At 43.2% G+C, this 22,669-nt stretch overlaps 1 protein-coding gene across 5 annotated transcripts in view; it reads right to left on the bottom strand.

The window, feature by feature from the left end:
- Positions 1 to 22,390, bottom strand: part of LY9 (lymphocyte antigen 9) — a 31,773-nt gene extending 9,383 nt beyond the window's left edge. Inside the window, exons 1-7 of one of the 5 annotated variants that reach the window (XM_072815000.1) lie at positions 22,186 to 22,342; positions 19,217 to 19,398; positions 18,080 to 18,409; positions 5,043 to 5,363; positions 4,162 to 4,491; positions 2,474 to 2,743; positions 700 to 804 (exon numbers count right to left, since the gene is read on the bottom strand). In XM_072815000.1, the coding sequence (XP_072671101.1) occupies positions 700 to 804; positions 2,474 to 2,743; positions 4,162 to 4,491; positions 5,043 to 5,363; positions 18,080 to 18,377 (1,324 nt within the window). In that variant the 5' untranslated portion in view covers positions 18,378 to 18,409; positions 19,217 to 19,398; positions 22,186 to 22,342. Of the gene's footprint in view, positions 1 to 699; positions 805 to 2,473; positions 2,744 to 4,161; positions 4,492 to 5,042; positions 5,364 to 18,079; positions 18,410 to 19,216; positions 19,399 to 22,185 lie in introns of all 5 variants that reach the window. The other 4 variants (XM_072814998.1, XM_072814999.1, XM_072815001.1 and 1 more) reach the window with 4 other exon arrangements.
- Positions 22,391 to 22,669: the final 279 nt, after the last annotated feature.

The following is a 22,669-nucleotide window of genomic DNA, read 5'->3' as shown; positions in this document are numbered from 1 at the left end:
TGGCTTGCAGCGATTGTTCAGGGATCCCATGCGGCCTTACCAATATCTACTTCCTGGGAACTATTTCAATTCCACTGAGATATGAAATTCTGAGGGAGCTGCCAATCATAATAGCTAACCCTTTTGGGTTAGACAGTGATTGGGCCAATCAATGGTCACATGACCCAAGACTGTGCCAATCAGAAATCTTTCGGGTTGCAGTTGGAGGGATGCATCTTTTTTCTCTTCCTGGTGGCTTACCTATTAGTAGGTGGGAGTCTGCAGCTACCAAAGGCTGTGTTGTGGCACACGCCACCCCCACCCCTGCCCCTCAGCTCAAAGCGGAAAGTAAGGGTGAGAGATGGAGAGCTCTGGTGATTTTTGAGTCTCTGGTAACCTTTGTTTTTAAGGCCAGCTCCTTCCCTGTCTTCCCCACGGATTGATTATGTGAGTTCCAAAATAATAAATCACACCTCGGGCACCTTTTAAAAGTAGTTTGAAAAAAAAAAAAAAAGAAAAAAAAAGTTGTTTGAGTTGGGTTTCAATGATTTGTACCTAAATTTAGAGTCCCAACTAACAGCCCTCCCCTCATCACTCTGAGAAGAAATGAGGTTTTGGGAAAGAAGGGGTAGGAGGGGATCGTGACAGGGCAGACAAGCCTTCAAAGGTCATAGGAATATGGTCTAATGCTGGCAGGTGTCCATGATCTCAGAAACCCACACGGTCTTTTTCGCTTCCAAATGCACCAGGTGGTCACAAAGCACAGAACGATGACAGCCATCACCGTGAAGATCACAATGTAAAACTTCATGCTTCTCTTAGGCCCTTTGAAGAGAAAAAGAAGGATGTATTAATATAAATAATAACAAGGAGATTGGAACAATGGACCAAGCATTATGGCCATCCTACCTGGCTCGTAAAAATCTTGTGCTATTGCAGAAAATATTCCTTTTCATTCATTCATTCTACCACTATTTATCGAGCAGGCATTGTTCTGGGATGGAAGCTATAACAGTATTTAAGGCAGACACTGTTCCTAGGTAGAGAGATCTACGCCTTACCCAGCGTCACAGAGTTTTAAATACCTGAACAGGATTTGAATGCAGGCTGCCTGTCCTGACACATCCTTCTCCATCACACTCCACTGCTTCTCTCTCTAAACGGTGTAAGGGTAGCTCTAGGCTCAAGATAGAGCCAAGATTTCCACTTAACAGGGCTCTAAATCCATCCTCCAGCCTGATCTAGCATTGTCACAGCCTAGGCAAGCCTTCCTTTTTTTCTACTTCCTTCTAGAGCAGAGAGAGCACAGAACTCAGGGTTCTAATCATACTTTTGCTGTGTGACCTTGGGCACATCCCTTACCCTTTCTGAGTCTCAGTCTTTATGTAATGGAGAATAGTAACAGTATCTGCTACGTAGGATTATTGTGAAGTTAATTGGGCTAAAATGACCTAGAATAGTGCCTGGCATCTAGTAAGAGACACTAGGACTTCCTTAGAAAGGAACTAGAAGTTTCCACTCACAGTCTGTGTTTCTTTGTGGTCTGCATTCCTTCACCTATCAATTTATTTTCCTTTCCTTTTCTTTTTTTTTTTAAATAAAGATTTTATTTGTTTATTTGAGAGAGAGAGAGAGAGAGAAAGAGAGAGAGCACAAGCAGAGGGATCAGCAGGCAGGAGAGGGAGAAGCAGGCTTCTTGCCGAGGAGGGAGCCTGATGCAGGACTCAGTCCCAGGACCCCGGGATCATGACCTGAGCCAAAGGCAGAAGCTTAACCAACTGAGCCACCTGGGTGCCCTTCACCTATCAATTTCTATCAACTCATCTCCACTAACCTCTGACACTGTACTGTCCAAGTGTGGTAGCCACAGGCCGTGGTATGAGCCCTTGGAATGTGGCTGGTATGACTGGAGAATTAAATTGCTTATTTAATTTAATTTTTAAAAAATCGAAATTGAAATATGGTATTCAATTTCTTCTTGAAAAATCGATAAGTAGGTTTGGAACAGCTTGGATATGTAAAATGTACCTTTTCAACTGTAACTTTTATGAAATCTGAATACAGATCAAGTACTTTCCATCTGAATTGGGATGAGCTATTGGTGTAAAAGACATGCTGGATTTGAAAAACTTAGTAGAACATGAAATATAAATTATTTCAAGTATAATTGTATTGAATACAATCTAAAATGGTGATATTTTGGATTTGGTGGGTTAAGTAGAATACATTTATTAAAGTTAGTTTTACTTGTTTCTTTTCGCTTTACCGAATGTGGCTGTTAGAAAATACAAATTACATGTGTGATTCCTATTCTATTTCTATTGGAATGCGCTGCTCTAAAGTACCCTCACCAAAAAAATAAAAAATAAAAAAAAAATAAAGTTCCCTAGCCCATACTCCCTCACTGTATTCCTAAAAAGCTGCTCAGAATGCAAATACTTGGATCCAAGCATCCAAGGCCCTGAGGTCTGGCTGAGCAGAGGTAAAGGATGACCTGGACAGATGTTGCCGGAAAGAAACTGCTGGGAGCTGCTGCTGACAGGGTTGCTGGCGATGCACGTGAAGTTGGGATGATTTTCACCACTTGTCCAAAAGACATTGAGGTGAGGTCCTCTTTGGGACTCGATAGTTCCTTTTGGTAGGGGAGTCCATCTGTATGTCACGTTGTGTCCACTGTCCTCCACTGAACATGTCAGACTGACCCTGCAGATGTCATTCTCAGCAAGCTCAAGGCTCCAGGTAATCTTTGGCTTCTTCAACCTCCCTGTGTAAGGAGAAAGACAGACCTAATGCAGAGTCAGGCCTGCCCGCTGGGCAGTCACCACATCTTCACTCATTTAGAATATTCTCATGAAGTTGTGAGCTGGCACTGCCTTAAGGCTGGGAAAGTGCCTCCAGGAGCCACAGGCATTCTGAGCGCACCTGGCCTTTCCCTTGGTAGCCAGGAAATCTCAGACATATCATTTCACCTCTTTGGTCCTTTGATGCCTAGATGCTAAAAGAAGGAATTAAAGAAGAGTGGAAAAAGAAAGATACCGCATCATCCTACACAATCCCTGTGTAGAACTAGCGGCACAGGTAAGCACAATGTTCCATGTGCTTTGAAGATTCTTCAAGGCTTCCATGTGGAGGCTCCATCATCTAAGTTTTTTACTCAAGAGATAAAGTGTAAAGAGGTGAGAGCAACAATGGCACAGAGTTAGTGCTCAATGAATGTTAGCAGCTTTGTTTTTTAAAAGATTTTATTTATATGTGATAGAGAGTGTGTGTGTGTGAGACAGAGCATGAGCAGGGCTGACGAGCAGGAAGCCTGACATGAGGCTTGCTCCCAGATTTCTGGGGTCATGACTTGAGCCGGAGGCAGATGCTCAATCTACTGAGCTACCTAGGGGCCCCAATTTAGTAATTTAAAAGAAATATGATTTGCACCAGTTGTACCCACTTTATTATTATTATTATTATTATTTAATCTTCTTGCCTCTTAAAAAATATTTGAGTCACAATGTGCTATAAATGTGGACTAGCTGACCTCCAGCATATTTTAACAGGGCCATGGATGGTGACTCTTCACAGATGCTTAGACACCAACAAACCCAAGCGGGGGATGTGATGACCATGTCTGGATGGTACAGGTGAAGGAGCTGGCAAATGTAAACCCAACTGTAAAGTCAAGAACCTGAGAGGCTCAAGCCTGAAGAGGAAGACTGCAAGTTCTGTCCCTCATGCTTGGGAGAGCTAAGCAGCCTTCCTGCGTGGAGGTCATGGGGTCTTTGGACACTAAAAGCTTTCTCCTGAGTCTTCTCTGATTTCACTCCAGCCAGCTGTGCCCTTATTCATACGTGATAATATTCTTTAAAAAAATTTTTTTTTACATGATAATATTCTATAAAAATACAGGTTGAAGAGTTCCCAGACCCATTTGACAAGCAATACAGGAGAACGGGGCAAGTACTGAAGGTCAGATGGTGCAGACCTAACTGAAAGCCCAGCAGAAGGGGGACCTTGGCAGGTAGATGTTGCCCTATTGTTGACCCGTCTGGACTCGATAGCTATCCTAGTGATCTGAGGCACTTTGGTACGAAGAGAGGTTCGGGGGTGGGGGAAGGAAGCAGGAAAAGCAGCAAAGAGGAGAAACATCTCAGGGAAGGAATTTAATGGTGAGCACTCAGCTCAGAAACTCACCATAGACAAGCAGGGTGATGTGTTTTGTTTTGATGACTCTGGAGGCCTCTGAGCACACATAGGCAGAGTAGTGCCCTGCGTTCTCCATCTTTACCTGGTCAATCTTCAGGGAGAAGTCTTGGCTAGAGTTCTTGTTTGGATCCTTGAACTTAATGGGTGGATCGGCTGTTGCCATTTCTTTCTGTTCTTTGCTGATAATAGATGTGTTAAGCATCCAAATGACGTTCTCTATGTGGTGACTGGCCGAGAATGTTAGGGGCAGGGTGACCGACTCCCCCAGGACTCCCACCACCGTCTCCCCCATTGGTTCTCCTTTGGAGGCTCCTGGAGCTGCAGTCAGAGATGAGACATTGTGGCTTCAGTCATTGGCTCTCTTCCCTGAAGCCTCAGCCTGTCTGAAGGAGGTTGAAGCCTAATAGGCTCTCTTGCCCGCACCCCTTCTCCCTTCCTCTGATGAGCATCCCCTCTGAGCTCTTGTCATGGACAGATATGCACCTGGCTCTGCCTTCTGCATACTCAGGCCTTTCTTGCCCTCCCTGGCCTTCTGAGGAGACCTCAGGGGACACTTCCACCCAAACAAAGAACAAACTGGACCTCTTCATCCATATTCTCTTCCCTTCCCTTGCTCTACCCTTAGAGCTTCACAGTTCCCTGGGAGTTCCCAAGAGCCTTGACAGTCTCTCTCAGGCCCCGGAGGGTAGAGAATAAAGGGTCTCCAAGCCTGTCTTCCTCCTGTGGGATATAAAGTTCCCGGAGGGTAGAGAATAAAAGGTCTCCAAGCCTGACTCCACCTGTGTCCTGCCCAAACCCTGGTGGTTTAGACTCCATATCTGCTCAGACCTTTTCTGGAATCCCCTGGAGGACCTACATGGAGCCCATACCTGTACAGAACTGCTGGACGCGGACAGGGCTGGAAGTATTCTGGCTGACTGGGTTCCTGGCCGTGCAGGTGTATGGCAGGTCTGGGTGACACAGCGTCCATTGGATGGTGAGAGTAGAGCCCTCATGGGATTCAGAAGCATTGGCATCCCTCCCGGTCCAGCTGTACAGAACACTTGTCCTTGCCTTCTCCACAAAGCAAATCAAGGTAATGTTACAGGAGCCACTATCAGATTTGTTCACAGACTTTATGATGACTTGAGGCTCCTGCACCTGCTCTGTAGGGACAACAGCAATGAGGAGATTGCTCAGATCCCTCCCTTCTGCAACAGGAAAGAATAAGGTGATGATGATAGAAGACCTAGGGACAGAAGGAAGAAGCCAGAATCGTGTTCTAGGGAAGTTTTCTCTTCATTTTCCACCGCATACTAGACCTCAGTGCCTCTCTCTTATGCTTCTGCAAAACCTGAATGGGTGTTATCTCCACGAGTCAACATGACAATAGTCTAGTTACTCCTCTGTTCCCCATCAGTATATGAATTACTTAAGGACAGGACCAAGGCCTGTGCCTGAACATTTAACACCTTACTGGCTCATGAAAGTCACTCTGCAATGTTTGGTAAATAAATGGACAAATGAGTCAGCCCCAAACACTGCGGAGCAGGGAGCTCTGCCTCTAGAATTTGAGTTGCTTTTGCCTTTTGGTCTAAATTTATGACCATTGTGCTTCCAGACCTTCTTCCTGGTCCTTTCTTTCCCTTTTGTTCCATTTTTTCCTCTATTCACAGTGTGTAGGTGTTTAAGTTTGATTTTTTGGGGAACTGGTAATACATAAAATTGAAAAGATACAAAAAGGTGTACATAATTTAAACAGCAAGCTTTCTTGTCCCCAACCACCCATTTCCTCTCTCTAGGAATTACTATTATGAATTTCTTGTTGGTATTTCTAGAAATATTCTAGGTATAGATACATACATGGCAGCATACTATATATACAGTCCTGAATCCTTTAAAAAAAATAATAAAAATTAGATTTTTTGGGGAAAATGGCAGAGAAGGACCTTAAGCACACCTTGCCTCATGGATACAACTAGGTAACACCACACCAATGTAAATAGCCCAGAAAATGACCTGAAGATTGGCAGAACAAATTCTCCACAGCTAAATGTATAGAAGAGGTCACATCAAAGAGGGTGGGAAGGGCAGAGATGCAGTTGGAAATTGACAGACCCACAGGACTATCCGTGGGAGGAAGGGATGGTGTGGGTACAGAGCAGGGACAGAAACAGATTCTCACACGGGGAGGACAAATCCCTGTAACATTTGCTTTTGAAAATCAGAGGCACCTGATTTCATGAGTTCTTACAATCAGCTGGGCTTCACATCTGGAACTTTTTTTTTTTTTAATTTTTTTTTTTTAATTTATTTATGATAGTCACAGAGAGAGAGAGAGAGAGGCAGAGACACAGGCAGAGGGAGAAGCAGGCTCCATGCACCGGGAGCCCGATGTGGGATTCGATCCCGGGTCTCCAGGATCGCGCCCTGGGCCAAAGACAGGCGCCAAACCGCTGCGCCACCCAGGGATCCCCTCACATCTGGAACTTTAAAAATCAGCTGGCTCAGCTCTGGGAAGAAGAGAAGAAATAGTCCCTGCCCTTAAAGAGGCAGCACAACAAACAGCCCCGCAGAAACAGCATAGAAGCAGCAGTTTGAACAACACCTGGAATACATGGGAGAGAGATTTGTTTACTAATCTCAGAGCATGTGCTGGAGGGGCAGAGATCGTTGGGAGATTTCTCCAAGAACAAAGGAGCTGGTGGGTATCATATCCCTCCCCCGCCACTCAGCCTAGACATACGGACACCTGTGGGAACCAGTGCAGTGCCAACACTCAATACCTAACTTGCTAACAGCACACTCGCCCCCGCATTCTCCTGTAGACATGCCTCTTCCCATGCCTCCATTCCAGGTCCCCTCCCACAGCAGACCTACGCAAACCTTGCTAACACCAGATACCTCTCCCCAACCTCCACTTCTGCAGATTTCCCCCCCTCCAACCCAGCTTGCTTGGGTCCCATTTGCTACAGGTCCCTCCCTGCAGCCAACTGGTGCAGACCTTGATGACACTGCTCAGCTTGCCCCTGAGTTCTCCTGTGGTTTTGCCCCTCCAATGTGATCTTGACCAAAGCCCATCCAAAGTGGTGCCACAAGCCTGGCAGTGTGTAAGCAGCACCATTCCAAAGTGACTCCTGACCCAGGGAGAAGGGAAGGTAACCACACACACACACACATACACACACACACATGAGTTCAACTGTGGCCCCACCAATGGGCTAGGGGCAAACATCTGGTCTGAGTGCAGGCCATGCCCACCAAAGAAAAGCTTCCCAGGGAACCAAACAAGGAAAGCACCCTGTGGTTCACTGCTATTGCATCTCTGGCAAATGCCTAGTCTGACTCAACTCAAGCCCAGGCAGCCCCAGATTGGCCCACTAACAACAACATGAGGATCAAACCCTGCCCACAACAAGCAAGGACAATCATTGCAGATGACTGGACTGAAGACAAAAGAGGTCAGTCACAACAGCAATGCATACACAGCACATATAGTAGACACCCCTGAAGCTCCAAGTTCTGGTAATGGGACAATGCACTTCAGGGCACTCCTGGACCTCTTCTACATAAGGCCACTACTTTCAATAGCAGGAGGCACAACTGACTTTCCTACCACATATAAGCAGACACAGAGAATTAGATAAAAGAAGGAGACAGAAGAATATGTCCCAAATGAAAGAATAGGACAAACTCATGGCAATAGAGATAAAAGAAATGGAGATAAGTAATATGCCCGGAGAATTTATTTTATTAAAACATTTTTGTTTATTTATTTGAGAGAGAGATAGAGAGAGAGAGAGAGAGAGAAAGAGAGAAAATGAGCATGAATGGGGGCAGGGGAGAGGCAGAGGGAGAAACAGACTCCCTGCTGAGCAGGGAGCTTAACACAGGGCTTGATCCCAGGACCCCGAGATCATGACTTGAGCTGAAGGCAGATGCTTAACCAACTGAGCCATCTAGGTGCCTCTGGTGGAGAATTTAAAGTAATGGTCATAAAGACATTCACTGGACTTGAGAAGAGTGGAGGACCTCAGTGAGACCTTTAAGAAAGAGATAAAAAACATTAAAAAAAAAAAAAAAACCAAGCAGAGAAGACGAACTCAGTAACTGAAATTAAAAATACTCAGATGGAGGGACACCTGTGTGGCATAGTCAGTTAATTGTCTAACTCTTGGTTTCAGCTTAGGTCATGACCTCAGGGTCATGAGACCAGGCCTGGCTTTGGGCTCCATGCTCAGTGCAGAGACTGCTTGAGAGTCTCTTCCTCTCCCTCTGACCCTCTCACTCATGCTTGCTTTCTTTCTTTCTTTCTTTCTTTCTTTCTTTCTTTCTTTCTTTCTTCTTTCTTTCTAAAATAAATAAACAAATCTTAAAAAAAATACATGGATGGAATATAAAATAGACTAGAGGAATCAGGAGAATGAATAAGTGACCTGGAGGACAGAATAATGGAAAGCAATCAAGCTGAACAAGAGAGAAGAAAAAAGTAATAAAAGTTGAAAGTAGACTTAGAGAATTCAATGACACCATCAGGTGTAATAACATTCACATTATAGGGATTACAGAAGGAGAAGAGAGATAAAGGGAGCAAAAAATTCATTTGAATAAATAATAATTGAAGACTTACTAAATCTGAGGAAGGAAATAGAAATCCAGATCCAGGAGGCACAGAAAGCCCTCAAAAGTCAAACCAAGGAGGTCTACACTAAAACACGTAGTAATTAAAATGGCAAAAAATAGTGATAAAGAGAGAATTTTAAAAACAGCAAGAGGGGCAGCCCTGGTGGCTCAGCAGTTTAGCGCCGTCTGCAGCCCAGGGTGTGATCCTGGAGACCCTGGATAGAGTCCCACGTCAGGCTCTCTGCATGGATCCTGCTTCTCCCTCTGCCTGTGTCTCTGCCTCTCTCTCTCTCTCTCTGTCTCTATGAATAAATAAATAAAATATTTAAAAAAAAACAGCAAGAGAAAACAGTTACATACAAGGGAGATCCCATAAGGCTATGAGCTAATTTTTCAGGCTAGAAGGGAGTGTCATGGTATATTCAAAGTGCTGAAAGGAAAAAACCTGCAACCTAGAATATTCTATCCAGCAAGGCTATCATTTAGAATAGAGGGAAGGACAAGAGTTTCTCAGATAAAAGTTAAAGGAATTCATGATTACTAAGCCAGCCCCACAAGAAATGTTAAAGGGGACTCTTTGAGTGGAAAGGAAAGATCATAAGTAGGAGTAAGAAAAGTAGGAAGCCCAAAAGCAGTAAAAATAAGTTTGTCTATATAAATCAGTCAAAGGATTCACAAAATAAAAGTATGTAAAGTATGACACTATATACCTAAACTGTGGGAGGGAAAGGAGTAAAAAAGTGGGTTCAAATTTAAGTGACCATCAACTCAATATAGCCTGCTATATGAAGAAGATGTTATATACAAACCTAATGGTAACCACAAATGAAAAACTAGTAATAGATACACAAAAAACAAACAGAAAAGAATCTAACACTAAGGAAAGCCAACAAACCATGATAGACAAGAGTAAGAAAAGAAACAGAGAACTACAAAAACAACAATATAACAAGTAGCAAAATGTCAGTAAGTACATTGCAATAATTATTTTGAATGTAAATGGACTGAAAGCTCCAATCAAAAGACAAAGGGTGATAGAATGGATCTTGCTTTTTTGCAAGACCTACACCAATAAAAAATAAATTTATCAAAAAAAAAAAAAAAGCAAGATCTATCTATGTGCGCCTACAAGAGACTAAGGCCTAAAGACACATGTAGATTGAAAGTGAAGGGATGGAAAAGCATTTATCATGCTAGTGGAAAGGAAAAGAAAGCTGGGGAAGCAATGCTTATATCAGACAAAATAAACCCTAAAACACATGTAACAAGAGACAAAGAAGGACACTATATAATCATAAAGGGAACAATCCAACAATAGGATATGACAATTGTTATTTATGTAGCCAACATGGGAGTACCCAAATACATAGAGCAGCTAATAAAAAAACATAAAGGAAGTTATTGATAGTAATACAACAATAGTAGGGGAGTTTAACACTCCACTTACATCAATGGTAGATCATCCAAAAAGAAAAGCAACAAGGAAACTGTGGCTTTGAATGACACACTGGACCAGATAGATTCAGAACATTCCATCTTAAAACAGCAGAGTACACATTATTTTCAAGTGTACATAGAACATTCTTCAGAATAGATCACATACTAGGCCACCAAACAAGTCTCAACAAGTTCAAAAAGGTCAAAGTCATATTGTACATCTTTTCTGACCACAACACTATGAAACTAGGAATAAATTACAAGAAAAATTTGGAAAGAACAGAAGTACATAGAAGTTAAATAACATGCTACTAAACAATGAATGGATCAGCCAAGAAGTCAAAGAGAGAATAAAAAAATACATGGAGACAAATGAAAATGAAAACACAACAGTCTAAAATATTTGGGATGAAGGAGAAGATGTTGTAAGAAGGAAGTTTATAGCAGTATAGACCTACCTCAAGAAGCAAGAAATCTCAAATAAACAACCTAACTTTATATGTAAAAGAGCTAGGAAAAGAACAACAACAGCAACAAAAACCCAAAGCCAGTAAGAGAAAGCAAATAATTGATATTACAGCAAAAATAAATGAAATAGGAACTTAAAAAAATAGAACAGATCAATGAAATCAGGAGCTGATTCTTTGAAAAGATCAAGAAAATTAATAAACCTTAGCCAGTCTCCAGGGGTGGGAGAGGGGAGGTAGGAGGAGGAGGAGGAGGAGGGAGAGAAAACTCAAATAAATAAAATCAGAAATGAAAGAGGAGAAATAACAACTGACACCACAGAAATATAAAGGATTATAAAAGAATGTTATGAAAAAATATATGCCAACAGTTGGACAATCTAGAAGAAATGGGCAAATTCCTAGAAACATATAACCTCCCAAAACTGAATCAGGAAGAAATAGAAAATTTGAACAGTCTGATTACCAACAATGAAGTAGAGTCAATAATATGAAAACTTCCCCAAAATAAAAGTCCAGGACCAGACAGCTTCACAGATCAATTCTACCAAACATTTATTTTATTTTATTTTATTTTATTTTTTTAAATTTTTATTTATTTATGATAGTCACACAGAGAGAGAGAGAGAGGCAGAGACACAGGGAGAGGGAGAAGCAGGCTCCATGCACCGGGAGCCCGATGTGGGATTCCATCCCGGGTCTCCAGGATCGCGCCCTGGGCCAAAGGTAGGCGCTAAACCGCTGCGCCACCCAGGGATCCCTCTACCAAACATTTAAAGAATAAAAGCCATTTGATAATTCCAGTAGGTACAGAAAAGCATTTGACAAACTACAGCATCCATTCATGATAAAAATCCTTAGCAAAGTAAGTTTAGAGGGACTATACCTCAACATAATAAAGGCCATATAGAAAAAACCCACAGCTAACATTTTACTCAATAGGGAAAAACTGAGAGCTTTCCCTCTAAGGTTAGATAAACATCCTTATCCACTCTCACCACTTTTATTCAACATAGTTCTGGGTGTCCTAGCCACAGCAATCAGACAACAAAAAGAGGGCGCCTGGGTGGCTCAGTCAGTTAAGTGTCTGCCTATGGCACATGTCATGATCCCAGGGTCCTGGGCTCAAGCCCTGCTTCAGGCTCTCTGCTCAGCAGGGAGCCTGCTTCTCCCTCTCCCTCTGCCTACTGCTCCCTCTGCTTGTGCTCTCTGTCAAGTAATAAACAAACAAACAAACAAACAAATAAATAAATAGATTTAAAAAAAAGACAACAAAAAGGGATAAAAGGCATCCAAATTGGTAACAAAGAAGTAAAACTTTCACTATTTATGAATATTATGTATAGAAAACCCTAAGGATTCTACCAAGAAAACTACTACAACTGATAATGAATTCAGTAAAGTTGCAGGATTCAAAATCAACATACAGAAAACCATTGTACTTCTATACACTAATAATGGGGCAGCAGAGAGAAATTAAGAAAATAATCTCTTTTGCAATTGCACCAAAAATAATAAAATACTCAGCAACAAACTTAACCAACGAGGTGAAAGACTTGTACTCTGAAAACTATAAAACACTGATGAAAGAAATTGAATATGGCACAAAGAAATGGAAAGATATTCTACGCTCATGGATTGGAAGAGCAAATATTATTAAAATGTCCATATAATCCAAAGCAATCTATCTACAGGTGTAGTACAATCCCTATCAAAATACCAACTAGAAAAAACAATCTAGTTGTTTTTTCACAGAACTAGAAAAAACAATCCCAAAATTTGTATGGAGCCACACAAGAACTGAATAGTCAAAACAATCTTGAAAAAGAAGAACAAAACTGGAGGTATCCTGATTCCAGATTTCAAGATATATGACAAAGCTATAGAAATCAAAGCAGTATGGTCCTGGCACAAAAATGGACAAATAGATCAATGGAACAGAATTGTTCCCAGGAATAAACCCATGATTATATGGTGATTGATCTTTGACAAAGGAGACAAAAATATGCAATAGGAAAAAGACAGTCTCTTCAACAAATAGTGTTAAGAAAACTGGAAGGGGACATGCAAAAGAAACTGAACCACTTTCTTACACTACACACAAAAACAAATTAGGATTAAGGACCTAAATGTGAGACTAGAAACCATAAAAATCCTAGAAAAGAGCAAAGACAGTGATTTCTGTAACATTGGCCACAGCAACATTTTTATAGATATGTCTCCAGAGGCAAGGAAAACAAAAGCAAAAATAAACTACTGGGACTACATCAAAATAAAAAACCTGCACATCAAAAGTAACAATCAATAAAACTAAAAAACAACCTATTGAATGGGAGACGATATTTGCAAATGACATATTGGATAAAGGGTTAGTGCCCAAATTATATAAAGAACTTACACAACTCAACACCCCAAAAACAAATAACCCAATTAAAAAATGGGCGGAAGACATGAACAGACATTTCTCCAAAGAAGATATCCAGATGGCCGACAGACGCATGAAAAGATGCTCATAATCACTCATCATCAGGAAATGCAAATCAAAACCACAATGAGATATCATCTCATACCTGTCAGATGGTTAAAATAAAAACACAAGAAACAAGTATTAGCAAGGCTGTGGAGAAAAAGGAACCCTCATGCACTGCTGGTGGGAAAGCAAACTGGTATAGCCACTGTGGAAAACAGTACGGTTCCTCAAAAAAATTAAAAAATAGAATGAATATATGATCCCGTAATTCCAGTACTGGGTATTTACCCGAAGAATATGAAAACACTAATTTGAAAAGATATACGCACCCTTGTGTTTATAACAGCATTATTTACAATAGCCAAATTATGAAAGCAGCCCAAGTGTCTATCAATAGATGAATGGATAAAGAAGATATGGTATCTAATACATGTATATTCATTCATACATATATGAATATTAGGCAGATATAAAAATGAATGAAACCTTGTCATCTGTAACAACATGGATGTGGTTCTAGAGAGTATGATGCTAAGTGAAATAAGTTAGTCAGAGAAAGACAAATACCATATGATTTCACTCTTATGTGGAATTTAAGAAATAAAATGAACAAAGAATAAAAAAGCCAAACCAAAAAACAGAATTTTTTTTTTTTTTTCAAAAAACAGATTCTTAACTACAGAGCACACACTGATGGTTGCCTGAGGGTGGGTAGGGGATGGGTGAACTAAGTGAAGGGGATTAAGAGTACACTCATTATGACGAGCACCGGGTGCTGTATGAAAGTACTGAATCACCATATTGCACACCTGAAATTAATAGAACATTGTATGTTAACTACGCTGGAATTTAAAAAAGTTAACAGTATATCTTGGAAATTGTTGTATGTCAGTACACACTGAGTTCATTCACTTTACTTCTATTCACTGCATAGAATTCCATTTTTTTTAACACATGCAGAGCACTCGACAAATCAATAAAAGAAGGTCAAACTACTTGATAGAAAGATGGTGCCATAGGCTGAATGGTGTCTTCCCCAAGTTCATATCTTGAAGCCCTAACTTCTAGCACCCCAGGATATGATTTTATTTGGATATAGGACTGTATTTGGAGACAGGAGTTGTTTTTTTTTTTTAAGCACATATCTTTTATTTTTTAAAAGATTTTATTTATTTATTGATGAGAGACAGAGACAGAGAGAGAGAGAGAGAGAGAGGCAGAGACACAGGCAAAGGACTCGATCCCAGGACCCTGGGATCACGACCTGAGCAGAGGGCAGATGCTCAACCATTGAGCCACTGAGGTGCCCCAGAAATATGGATTTTAAAAGTGATTCTGGTGAGGCCTCAGAAAGAAAAGAGGAGAGCCTTAGAGAAAGCTTCTACTATCCTAGAGTTATATATGTATTATCATGAACAGAATATTGGTAGAAATATGAACATTACAGGTGTTTCTGGTGAGTGGTGAGGAATCAGGTGAAACTAAGGATGTGTTATTGAAAACTGGAGAAAGTGTGACACTTGTGCTCGAGTGGTGAAGAACTTAGGCAAATTGTGCTTTAGTGTTTTGTAGAAAGTAGAACATTTAAGTGGTAAACGAGTATTTGGCCAAGGAGATTTCTAAGCAAAGCATTGAGGGCACCGTGTGGTTTTTCCTTTCTGCTTGTAGTAAAATTTTGGAGAAGAGGCACACACTGCAGAAGGAAGTGCTGAGCAAGACAGAACCACCAGAACTTGAAAATTCGGGAAATCCTCAGGCTATCCGTATTACAGAAACTAAGAAAGTGTGTCTGGGGAGAACACTAAGGATGTGGCGAGGCAACATTTGCTAGAGAGATTACAACGTGACTCATGGGTTAAGTCAGCCATCCCAGCAGAAATGCCGCCAGCGTGGACCAGAGGAACAGAGATGGGACAAAAAGAGGAAAGGCTGTCAGACTTGTGGGATTCTCCAGGATGGACCAATAGAGCTATTCAGCTGAGATCATGCCTTCTCCTTCAAGAAATGGGAAGAAGAGCCCTCAAGAACAGTTCGGAGTTTGATAGGGCTGCCACGGCCTTTGCCACCATAGGCTCAGAGGGGACAGACCCAGGGGAGTTGGTGGGGTGATGTCCTCCTGGGCAGGGTTCCTGCCCAGGGCCAAGGAGGTGGGGCTGCCACCCCAAGGGGGCCGAGAGGATAGAGCATAGAGCCAAGGACTGTTCTTGAAAACTAAAGTTTAATGGAACTTGACCTGCTAGGTTTCAGACTTGCCCTAGCAAGGCCCATGACTCCTTTCTTCTTTTCCATTGCTCCCTTTTGGAATATGAATGTCTATCCTATGCCTGTCCTGTCATTATAAATTGTTATTGAGGGATCCCTGGGTGGCGCAGCGGTTTGGCGCCTGCCTTTGGCCCAGGGCGCGATCCTGGAGACCCGGGATCGAATCCCACGTCGGGCTCCCGGTGCATGGAGCCTGCTTCTCCCTCTGCCTATGTCTCTGCCTCTCTCTCTCTCTCTCTCTCTGACTATCATAAATAAATAAAAAAAAAAATAAAAAAAAATAAATTGTTATTGAAAATAGATAACTTGTCGGGTTTCAAAGGTTCACAGCTGAGGAGGAATCTTGCCACAGGATGAATTATACCTCAGGTCTCACCCATAAAATCTTTAGGGGATGGTTAGATAAGACTTTGGACTCCACTAAGATGGTGGAATGGGTTAGCACTAATGGGATGGCACTAAGATGTGGGGATGTTGAGATGGAGTGAAAGTATTTTGCATGTGAGAAGGAAATAAGTTTTGGGGGGTCAGAGGGCAGACTATTATGTCTCATCATGTCCCCTCAAAATGCCTATGTTGAAGTCCTAATCCCTGGTACCTCAGGATGTGACTGTATTTGGAGACAGAGCCTTTATTTATTTATTTTTTAAAGATTTTATTTATTTATTCATGAGAGACACAGGCAGAGGGAGAAGCAGGGTCCTTGCAAGGAGCCTGATGTGGGACTCGATCCCGGGACCCAGGGATCATGACCTAAGCCAAAGGCAGAGGATCAACCACTGAGCCACCCAGGGGCTCCTGCAGACAGAACCTTTAAAGAGATAATTAAGTTAAAATGGAGTCATTAGGAACCAAGAAACAGACTCTTAAGTATAGAGAACCCACTGATGATCACCAGCAGGATAGTGGGTGGAATGATGGGAGAAATAGGTGATGGGGATTAAGATTACCCATATCATGATGAGCACTGAGTCATCTACAGAAGTGTTGAGTCACTATATTGTACCCCTGAAACTAATATAACACTGTATGTTAACTAACCAGAATTAAAAAAAAAACTTAAAAAGAAGAATGACTTATATGGATTGTATATTAACCAGTAAACTATTTATTTATTTATTTATTCATTCATTCGTTCATTTATAAAAACTATTTAAAAGAGCACTTTTAAACTTCTCATTTCTTTTTTTTTAACGATTTTAATTTTTATTTATTTATGATAGTCATACAGAGAGAGAGAGAGAGAGAGGTAGAGACACAGGCAGAGGGAGAAGCAGGCTCCATGCACCGGGAGCCCGACGTGGGATTCGATCCCGGGTCTCCAGGATCGTGCCCTGGGCCAAAGGCAGGCGCCAAACCACTGCGCCACCCAAGGATCCCCTAAATTTCTCATTTCTTTTTAAAATTCTCTTCTACAAAAGTTTATCCCCAAGTATAAAGACTTTTTAAGTATCCTTAAAAAAATGGGGTTGTTAGGGTGGACCTAATCCAGCATGACGGGAGATTAGAACACAGACAGGACAAACAGAGGGATGACCATATGAGGACATATCAAAACGCTGGTGGGGCACCTGGGTGGCTCAGTGGTTGAGCATCTGCCTTTGGCTTAGGGCATGACCCCGGGGTCATGGGATCCCTACAGGGAGCCTGTTTCTCCCTCTGCTTGTGTCTCTGCCTCTCTCTCTGTGTCTCTCACGAATAAATACCGCCCACCCCCCCCACCCCCCCCGCCTTAAAGGTGACTATCTGCAAACCTAGGAGCAAGAAAAAAACCAACCTGCTGACACCTTGATCTCGGAGTTCTACCCTCCAGAACTGAGAAAATAAGTTTCCGTTGTTTAAACCACCCGGTCTGTGGTATTTTGCTATGGCAACCCTAGCAAGCTAGTATAGGTGGGTAAAGGGTACTAACAGAGTTGTAGAAAAGATAGTACAAATGCTTCCTAAACATATTTTGGTTGTGTTTTCACTCTGCAGCTATATTCATAGAACTGGGTGTAAAGGACCAACATGGTAGTCCTATTTGTCCCAGAGGGGTAAACACCTGGGGTGGGGGGGAAATCTGCTTCTAAAAATTGGGGCACCTGAGTGGCTCAGTCGGTTAAGCAACTGTCTTCAGCTCAGATCATGATCCTGGGGTCTTGGGATGGAGCCCAAAGTCAGGCTCCCTCCTCAGAAGGGAGCCTGCTTCTCCCTTTCCCAGCCTCTCCCCTGTTTATGCTCACTCACTCTCTCCCTCAAATAAATAAATAAAGTTTTTTTAAAAAGTAAATAAAAGATCAGGGATGCCTGGATGGCCCAGCCGATTGAGCATCTGCCTTTGGCTCAGGTCATGATCTCAGAGTCCTGGGATCAAGCATGTCTAGCTCTGTGCTTAGCGGGGAGTCTGCTTCCCCCTCTCCTTCTATGCCTCCCCCCACTCGTGATCTCTCTCTCTCTGTCAAATAAATAAATAAATCTTTAAAAAAATGAGGGGTGCCTGGGTGGGTCAGTTGGTTCAGCATCTGGCTCGTGATTTCAGCTCAGGTCATGATGTAGGGTCATAAGATTGAGCCCCAAGTGGAGTCTGCTTCAGATTCTCTCTCTCCCCCTGCCCACTCCCATCTCAAAATAACTTTTAAAATTCTTCAATAAATGATAAAAACCCACAGAAGTCTCTGGAACTCACCATAGAGATGCAGGAAAAACTCCTTGTCAGTGGTGACTTTAGCATTCTTATAATTTATCTGGGCTTTGTAGGGTCCTGCATCTTCCAAAGTCAGATTGTTGAGAGATAAGGAGTAACTGTTGAAGCTGATGTTTAGTCGGTCCTGGTAGCTTTTGTCCATAATGATAATATCTTTTTTTGCACTTGCAAAAGCAAGAGCTTTTTGGGGACGACTCCAGGTGACGTGCTCCAACTCTTTGTCTATTGAAATGTTCAGGAAGAAAGTCACCGAACCCTCTAGAATCCCTGGCACCTCCATTTGGGCTGAGTCCTTTCCAGAGGCTCCTGGCCCTGCAGAGACAGAAGAGGGACTTGGTGGAGGTGCTGGACTCCTCAAGGCAGCCTTCATTCACTCATTCAATAAAGACGCACTAGTAAGAAATGTCAGATGTGGAGAAATGAAATGAAATTCCTGCCCTCCTCCCTCTAGGCTTGTTGCCTAAACAGAATCATTCATTCATTCCCTCACTTAAGAAACACTCTGTCCCACAAACGCATGTACAATAATCAGTAAAATAGACTTTCTAGATTTCTGTCCCAGAAAGGGAATTAGCTTTGTGACTTTGGGTGAATTTTTGCATTTCTCTGAGAATCAGTTTACTCATCCATAAGACAGAAACGTTCACACCTATACTATCTTTCCTTAGGGATATAGTAGAGACGGAATAAAAACAGAGTGCTGTAAATCATAAAGAACAAAAAAAGTTAAAGAGGAGTGTCTTTTAAAAAATAAGATAGGTTGATGTATGGCTAGCAGGGTGGGTAGATGGACAGGGGCATGAGAAGGCAAGCGAAACGACACTAATGGTAGAACTGGCGTGCAAAGCACATGAGTGTTCAGTGCAAAATTCTTTCAAGTGTTCTCTGTGTTCAAGAATTTTCATAATGAAATGTTGGCAACAAAAAGAACACTTCTCATCTCTGTCTCACCCTTCTTTTACTTCATTGTTCAGGGGATCTCAGACTGGCTTTGCCTTGGCCAGGGAAATCTGGTCTGTCCTTAGGAACAAGGTTCGGGGTTGGGAATAGTTAAGTAGCATTGATTCTGCTCCTGATTTCATCTTGGGAAAGACCAAGATCCCCGATAAACATTGTTACCACAGCTTCCACAGGCCCGGCATCTGTCCAAGGCAGCTCATTTCCTTGTAGGGGCCCTGGGAGTGTCTGCTGGGTGACCCCAGTCTGGATTCCCAGATTCAAGGGCTTCTGAGGCTCTGGAGAGTCCTCTGAAAATTCCAGATCAAATCAGATGGGTTCAGGACCCAGATTACTCCAGGGATCTGGGTGGGAAAAATATATAGAAAATGTTAGAGAGACAGGAAAAGCAAAGTACAGCCTAGAGGGGTGGAAAGAGGCTGAGGTGTGCTCTGAAGGCCCAGAGGGTATAGGGTTCTGCAGACACATAGAAGAGACACCAGATTGGTGCAGATTGGTGCAGGGCTAGGGGGCGGGAAGGTGGTTCTCTACCGGTATCGGTCAAGCACTCGAACTTTGTAGAGAGGTGGCTAGGGAGGACCAAGCTCGGGACCTAGGAAAAGCTAGGCTAGGTCAGTTGAGGTGGATTCTGAGGGGAGTCCGAAGGCACAAGCTGGGTTGGTGCAATGCTCGTTTGAAGTTACCTGAAAGAGAGTTCTTCCCTTCTGGAAGACACTGCTTATGATTGCTACGGCATGTTAACACTGTAGAAATCACCTCATTCGATCCTCAAAATTATCTGAAAATTAGCCCCTTTCTACAGACAAGGAGCTAACATTTCGAAAGTTTTCGCCACTTGCCCGAGATTACAGAGTTGGTCAGCTACAGAGCCCAGATTCCATTAACAAGATGCCCCAGAATGTGGTGGCCCAGAGCGCTGCCCACCCCCATCCTAGGAGGCCAGAAGGTCCTGAGTCGTGGCTGGGCACGTGTGACTGCACCCGTTTCTCCTCACATCAAAGTTAAGCAAAGGTTCACAGACTTGATAGGAGTGGGATGTGGTTCCTATAGGTCCAATCCTGTTACGGTCACGGGGAACAACGCTATAGGACTCTCAGTACAGTGACAGGAGTCCCAGTATTGGCCATCTTATTTTGAACTATGCCATTTGGCAAATAATAAAAGGGTATTTATTCAATGATCTCAGTAACCGAATTTGGCTTCCCCACCTTTAATAGTTTCCAAATCATGCACTTAGTGATTATTATAACAATCCGTTTCCACCAACTATGTGCCAAGCGCTTGCTTACATATATCATTTTTAATCATTTTTAATCTCGAAGAGAGTCTTGCATGATACGTCTTACTAATCACCTTCTACATTTAAGAAACAGAGGCTCACACGGCTAGGAAATAATGGAGCAAAGATCTGATTTCAAATGTTTCCGATACTAGGCCCACCACTTTGGAGCATGGACTATTCTGAGCTGAGGGCGATCAAGACCCTGTGGGCTCAAGAGATACTTTTGCCCCTCCCTTAACCACACAGAAGAATCTAAATTCGGGGTCTTTCCCAGATAAGGGTTATTAGCAGAGATAAATTTTATCTGAGTGACCCATCTGTATGGTGGGGCAAATATCTAATTACCAACATCTGCTCTTCTCCACCCTATAAACTACATTCCTTTGCTCTGAAGTCCCAGACCCCTGCCCCCTTCTCCTTAGTTTGGGATGACATATATACCACATTTTGCCCCAACAGTCTTTGGAATTTCCATGTCTGTGTGGTTTCCCATGTGCTATTAAATTTGATTGTGTTGGGGATCCCTGGGTGGCTCAGCGGTTGAGCGCCTGCCTTTGACCCAGGGTGTGATCCTGGAGTTCCGGGATCAAGTCCCACATCGGGCTCCCTGCATTGAGCCTGCTTCTCCCTCTGCCTGTGTCTCTGCCTCTCTCTCTGTGTGTCTCTCATGAATAATAAAAAAAATTTTTTGATTGTGTTCTGTTAATTTGTTTCATGTCAATTTGATTCTTATTCTGGCTAGAAGGACCTTGAAAGGGACAGGAATTCTTGCTCCCCTAAAAGGGGATGGGATATTCTTTCTCCTTGACATACTAAAGTGGAAAGATTTTTCACCCTTCTGCCTCCTAAGTTCCTGAAACCATTCCTTGGAGACACAAGACATCAAAGAAACTCCCTGCTAGACCAAAACAGTGAAGCTTGAGGATACCCCAACCAGTGGAGCTAGTCAGAGGGAAGTGCCTCTTTGACTTGAAATTTGCTTGTTGGTCAGCTGAGGCTTGGGTGACAGTAGATTGGGTAACTTCAGGTTTATCCAACGCAACCAAGTAGCACCCCAAGAGCTGGGTGTAGATATAAACAGCTGTGATAATTGTGATGTTTTTGTGGGAACAAAGTTAAGATGGAAAATGAAAAGAGGTCATACTGGAACCCAGGCCTGGAGTCTAGGCCCTGCCCCATATATCATCTGGGAGTCCTTCTAGAACTCCCCTCACTGCCCACCTCTCCAACTCCCACTGTTCTCAGGCCCCTATGCTACCTGTGCTAACCTCCAAGGTCCTGGGGGAAACAGGAGTCCAGAGGGACAGTAGATGTCATTGTACCAGATAGCTGAGACCCTCCCTGGGGTACTGGGTCAGCTCTGCCCATTGGCCATCGGCCATGCTGCTGAGAGATGTTTCTCAAAAACTTGTAGGACTTGGGCCTTGATGGAGAGGTAGGATGAGGGGAGAAAAGGACATTCAGAGAGAAGCCACTTAGCCCAGGGCCATGAGACCATCTCCAGATCCCGCAGGGAAGCCTGAAGTTTGGAATGTGTGATAAACATGGCAGGACGTAGAAAGAAGCTCCAACAGTTCTATGTGTCCCTGGGAAAGAGGGGGTGGCCTGTCATCAGGATTCCCCTCTATCTCTCTGTGGATTTTATCCACATTATCCAGAGAACAAATTCATCACTCAGCATTTCTTAGTAGGAAAGTGTGAGGGTGAGAGGAACTAGTCTGGGGATAAAGGTGAAACATCTGGGAATAAAGTGAAACCCAAGGGGAATTACCACGGGAGAGGAGTTTCCTGATCTTACCAATAAGAACGTGACCAGCCCAGAGAGATGGTGGCCGTAGCGGGGACTTACCCAAGAACAGGAAGAGGAGAGAGTTCCACAGAAAAGAAGAGAATGCATGAGGCTGGCTCTTCCATGGTTTACTGGAGAAGGGCCGTGGAGCCCCGCCACCCGGATGTCTCTTTGGGCCCGCCATGATGATGTGCTCTCAGCTCTCGGGCTGAAAGAGGAAGCTCTTACCACAGCACCCCTGTGTGTGTCAGTGTGTGAGCGTGTGAGCATGCGTGCGTGCGTGCGTGTGCGTGTGTGTGTGATGGGGAGGGTTGTTTGCATCTGGCACCACAGACTCCTCCCCTTGCTCAGGCTGGTGTAGGGGTCCCAAGATCAAGAGTCGCATGCTGGGCGCCCGGGTGCCTCAGTGGCTGAGCCTCTGCCTTCGGCTCAGGGTGTGACCCCGGGGTCCTGGGATCGAGTCCCACATCAGGGCCCCCTGCATGGAGCCTGCTTCTCCCTCTGCCTGTGTCTCTGTCTCTGTCTCTCTCTCTGTGTCTCTCAT

Source organism: Canis lupus, chromosome 38 (assembly GCF_048164855.1).
Source record: "Canis lupus baileyi chromosome 38, mCanLup2.hap1, whole genome shotgun sequence".
Taxonomy (NCBI): Eukaryota; Metazoa; Chordata; class Mammalia; order Carnivora; family Canidae; genus Canis; species Canis lupus.
Note: the sequence above shows the minus strand (reverse complement) of the source record. Positions and strands in the feature narration are given on the sequence as shown.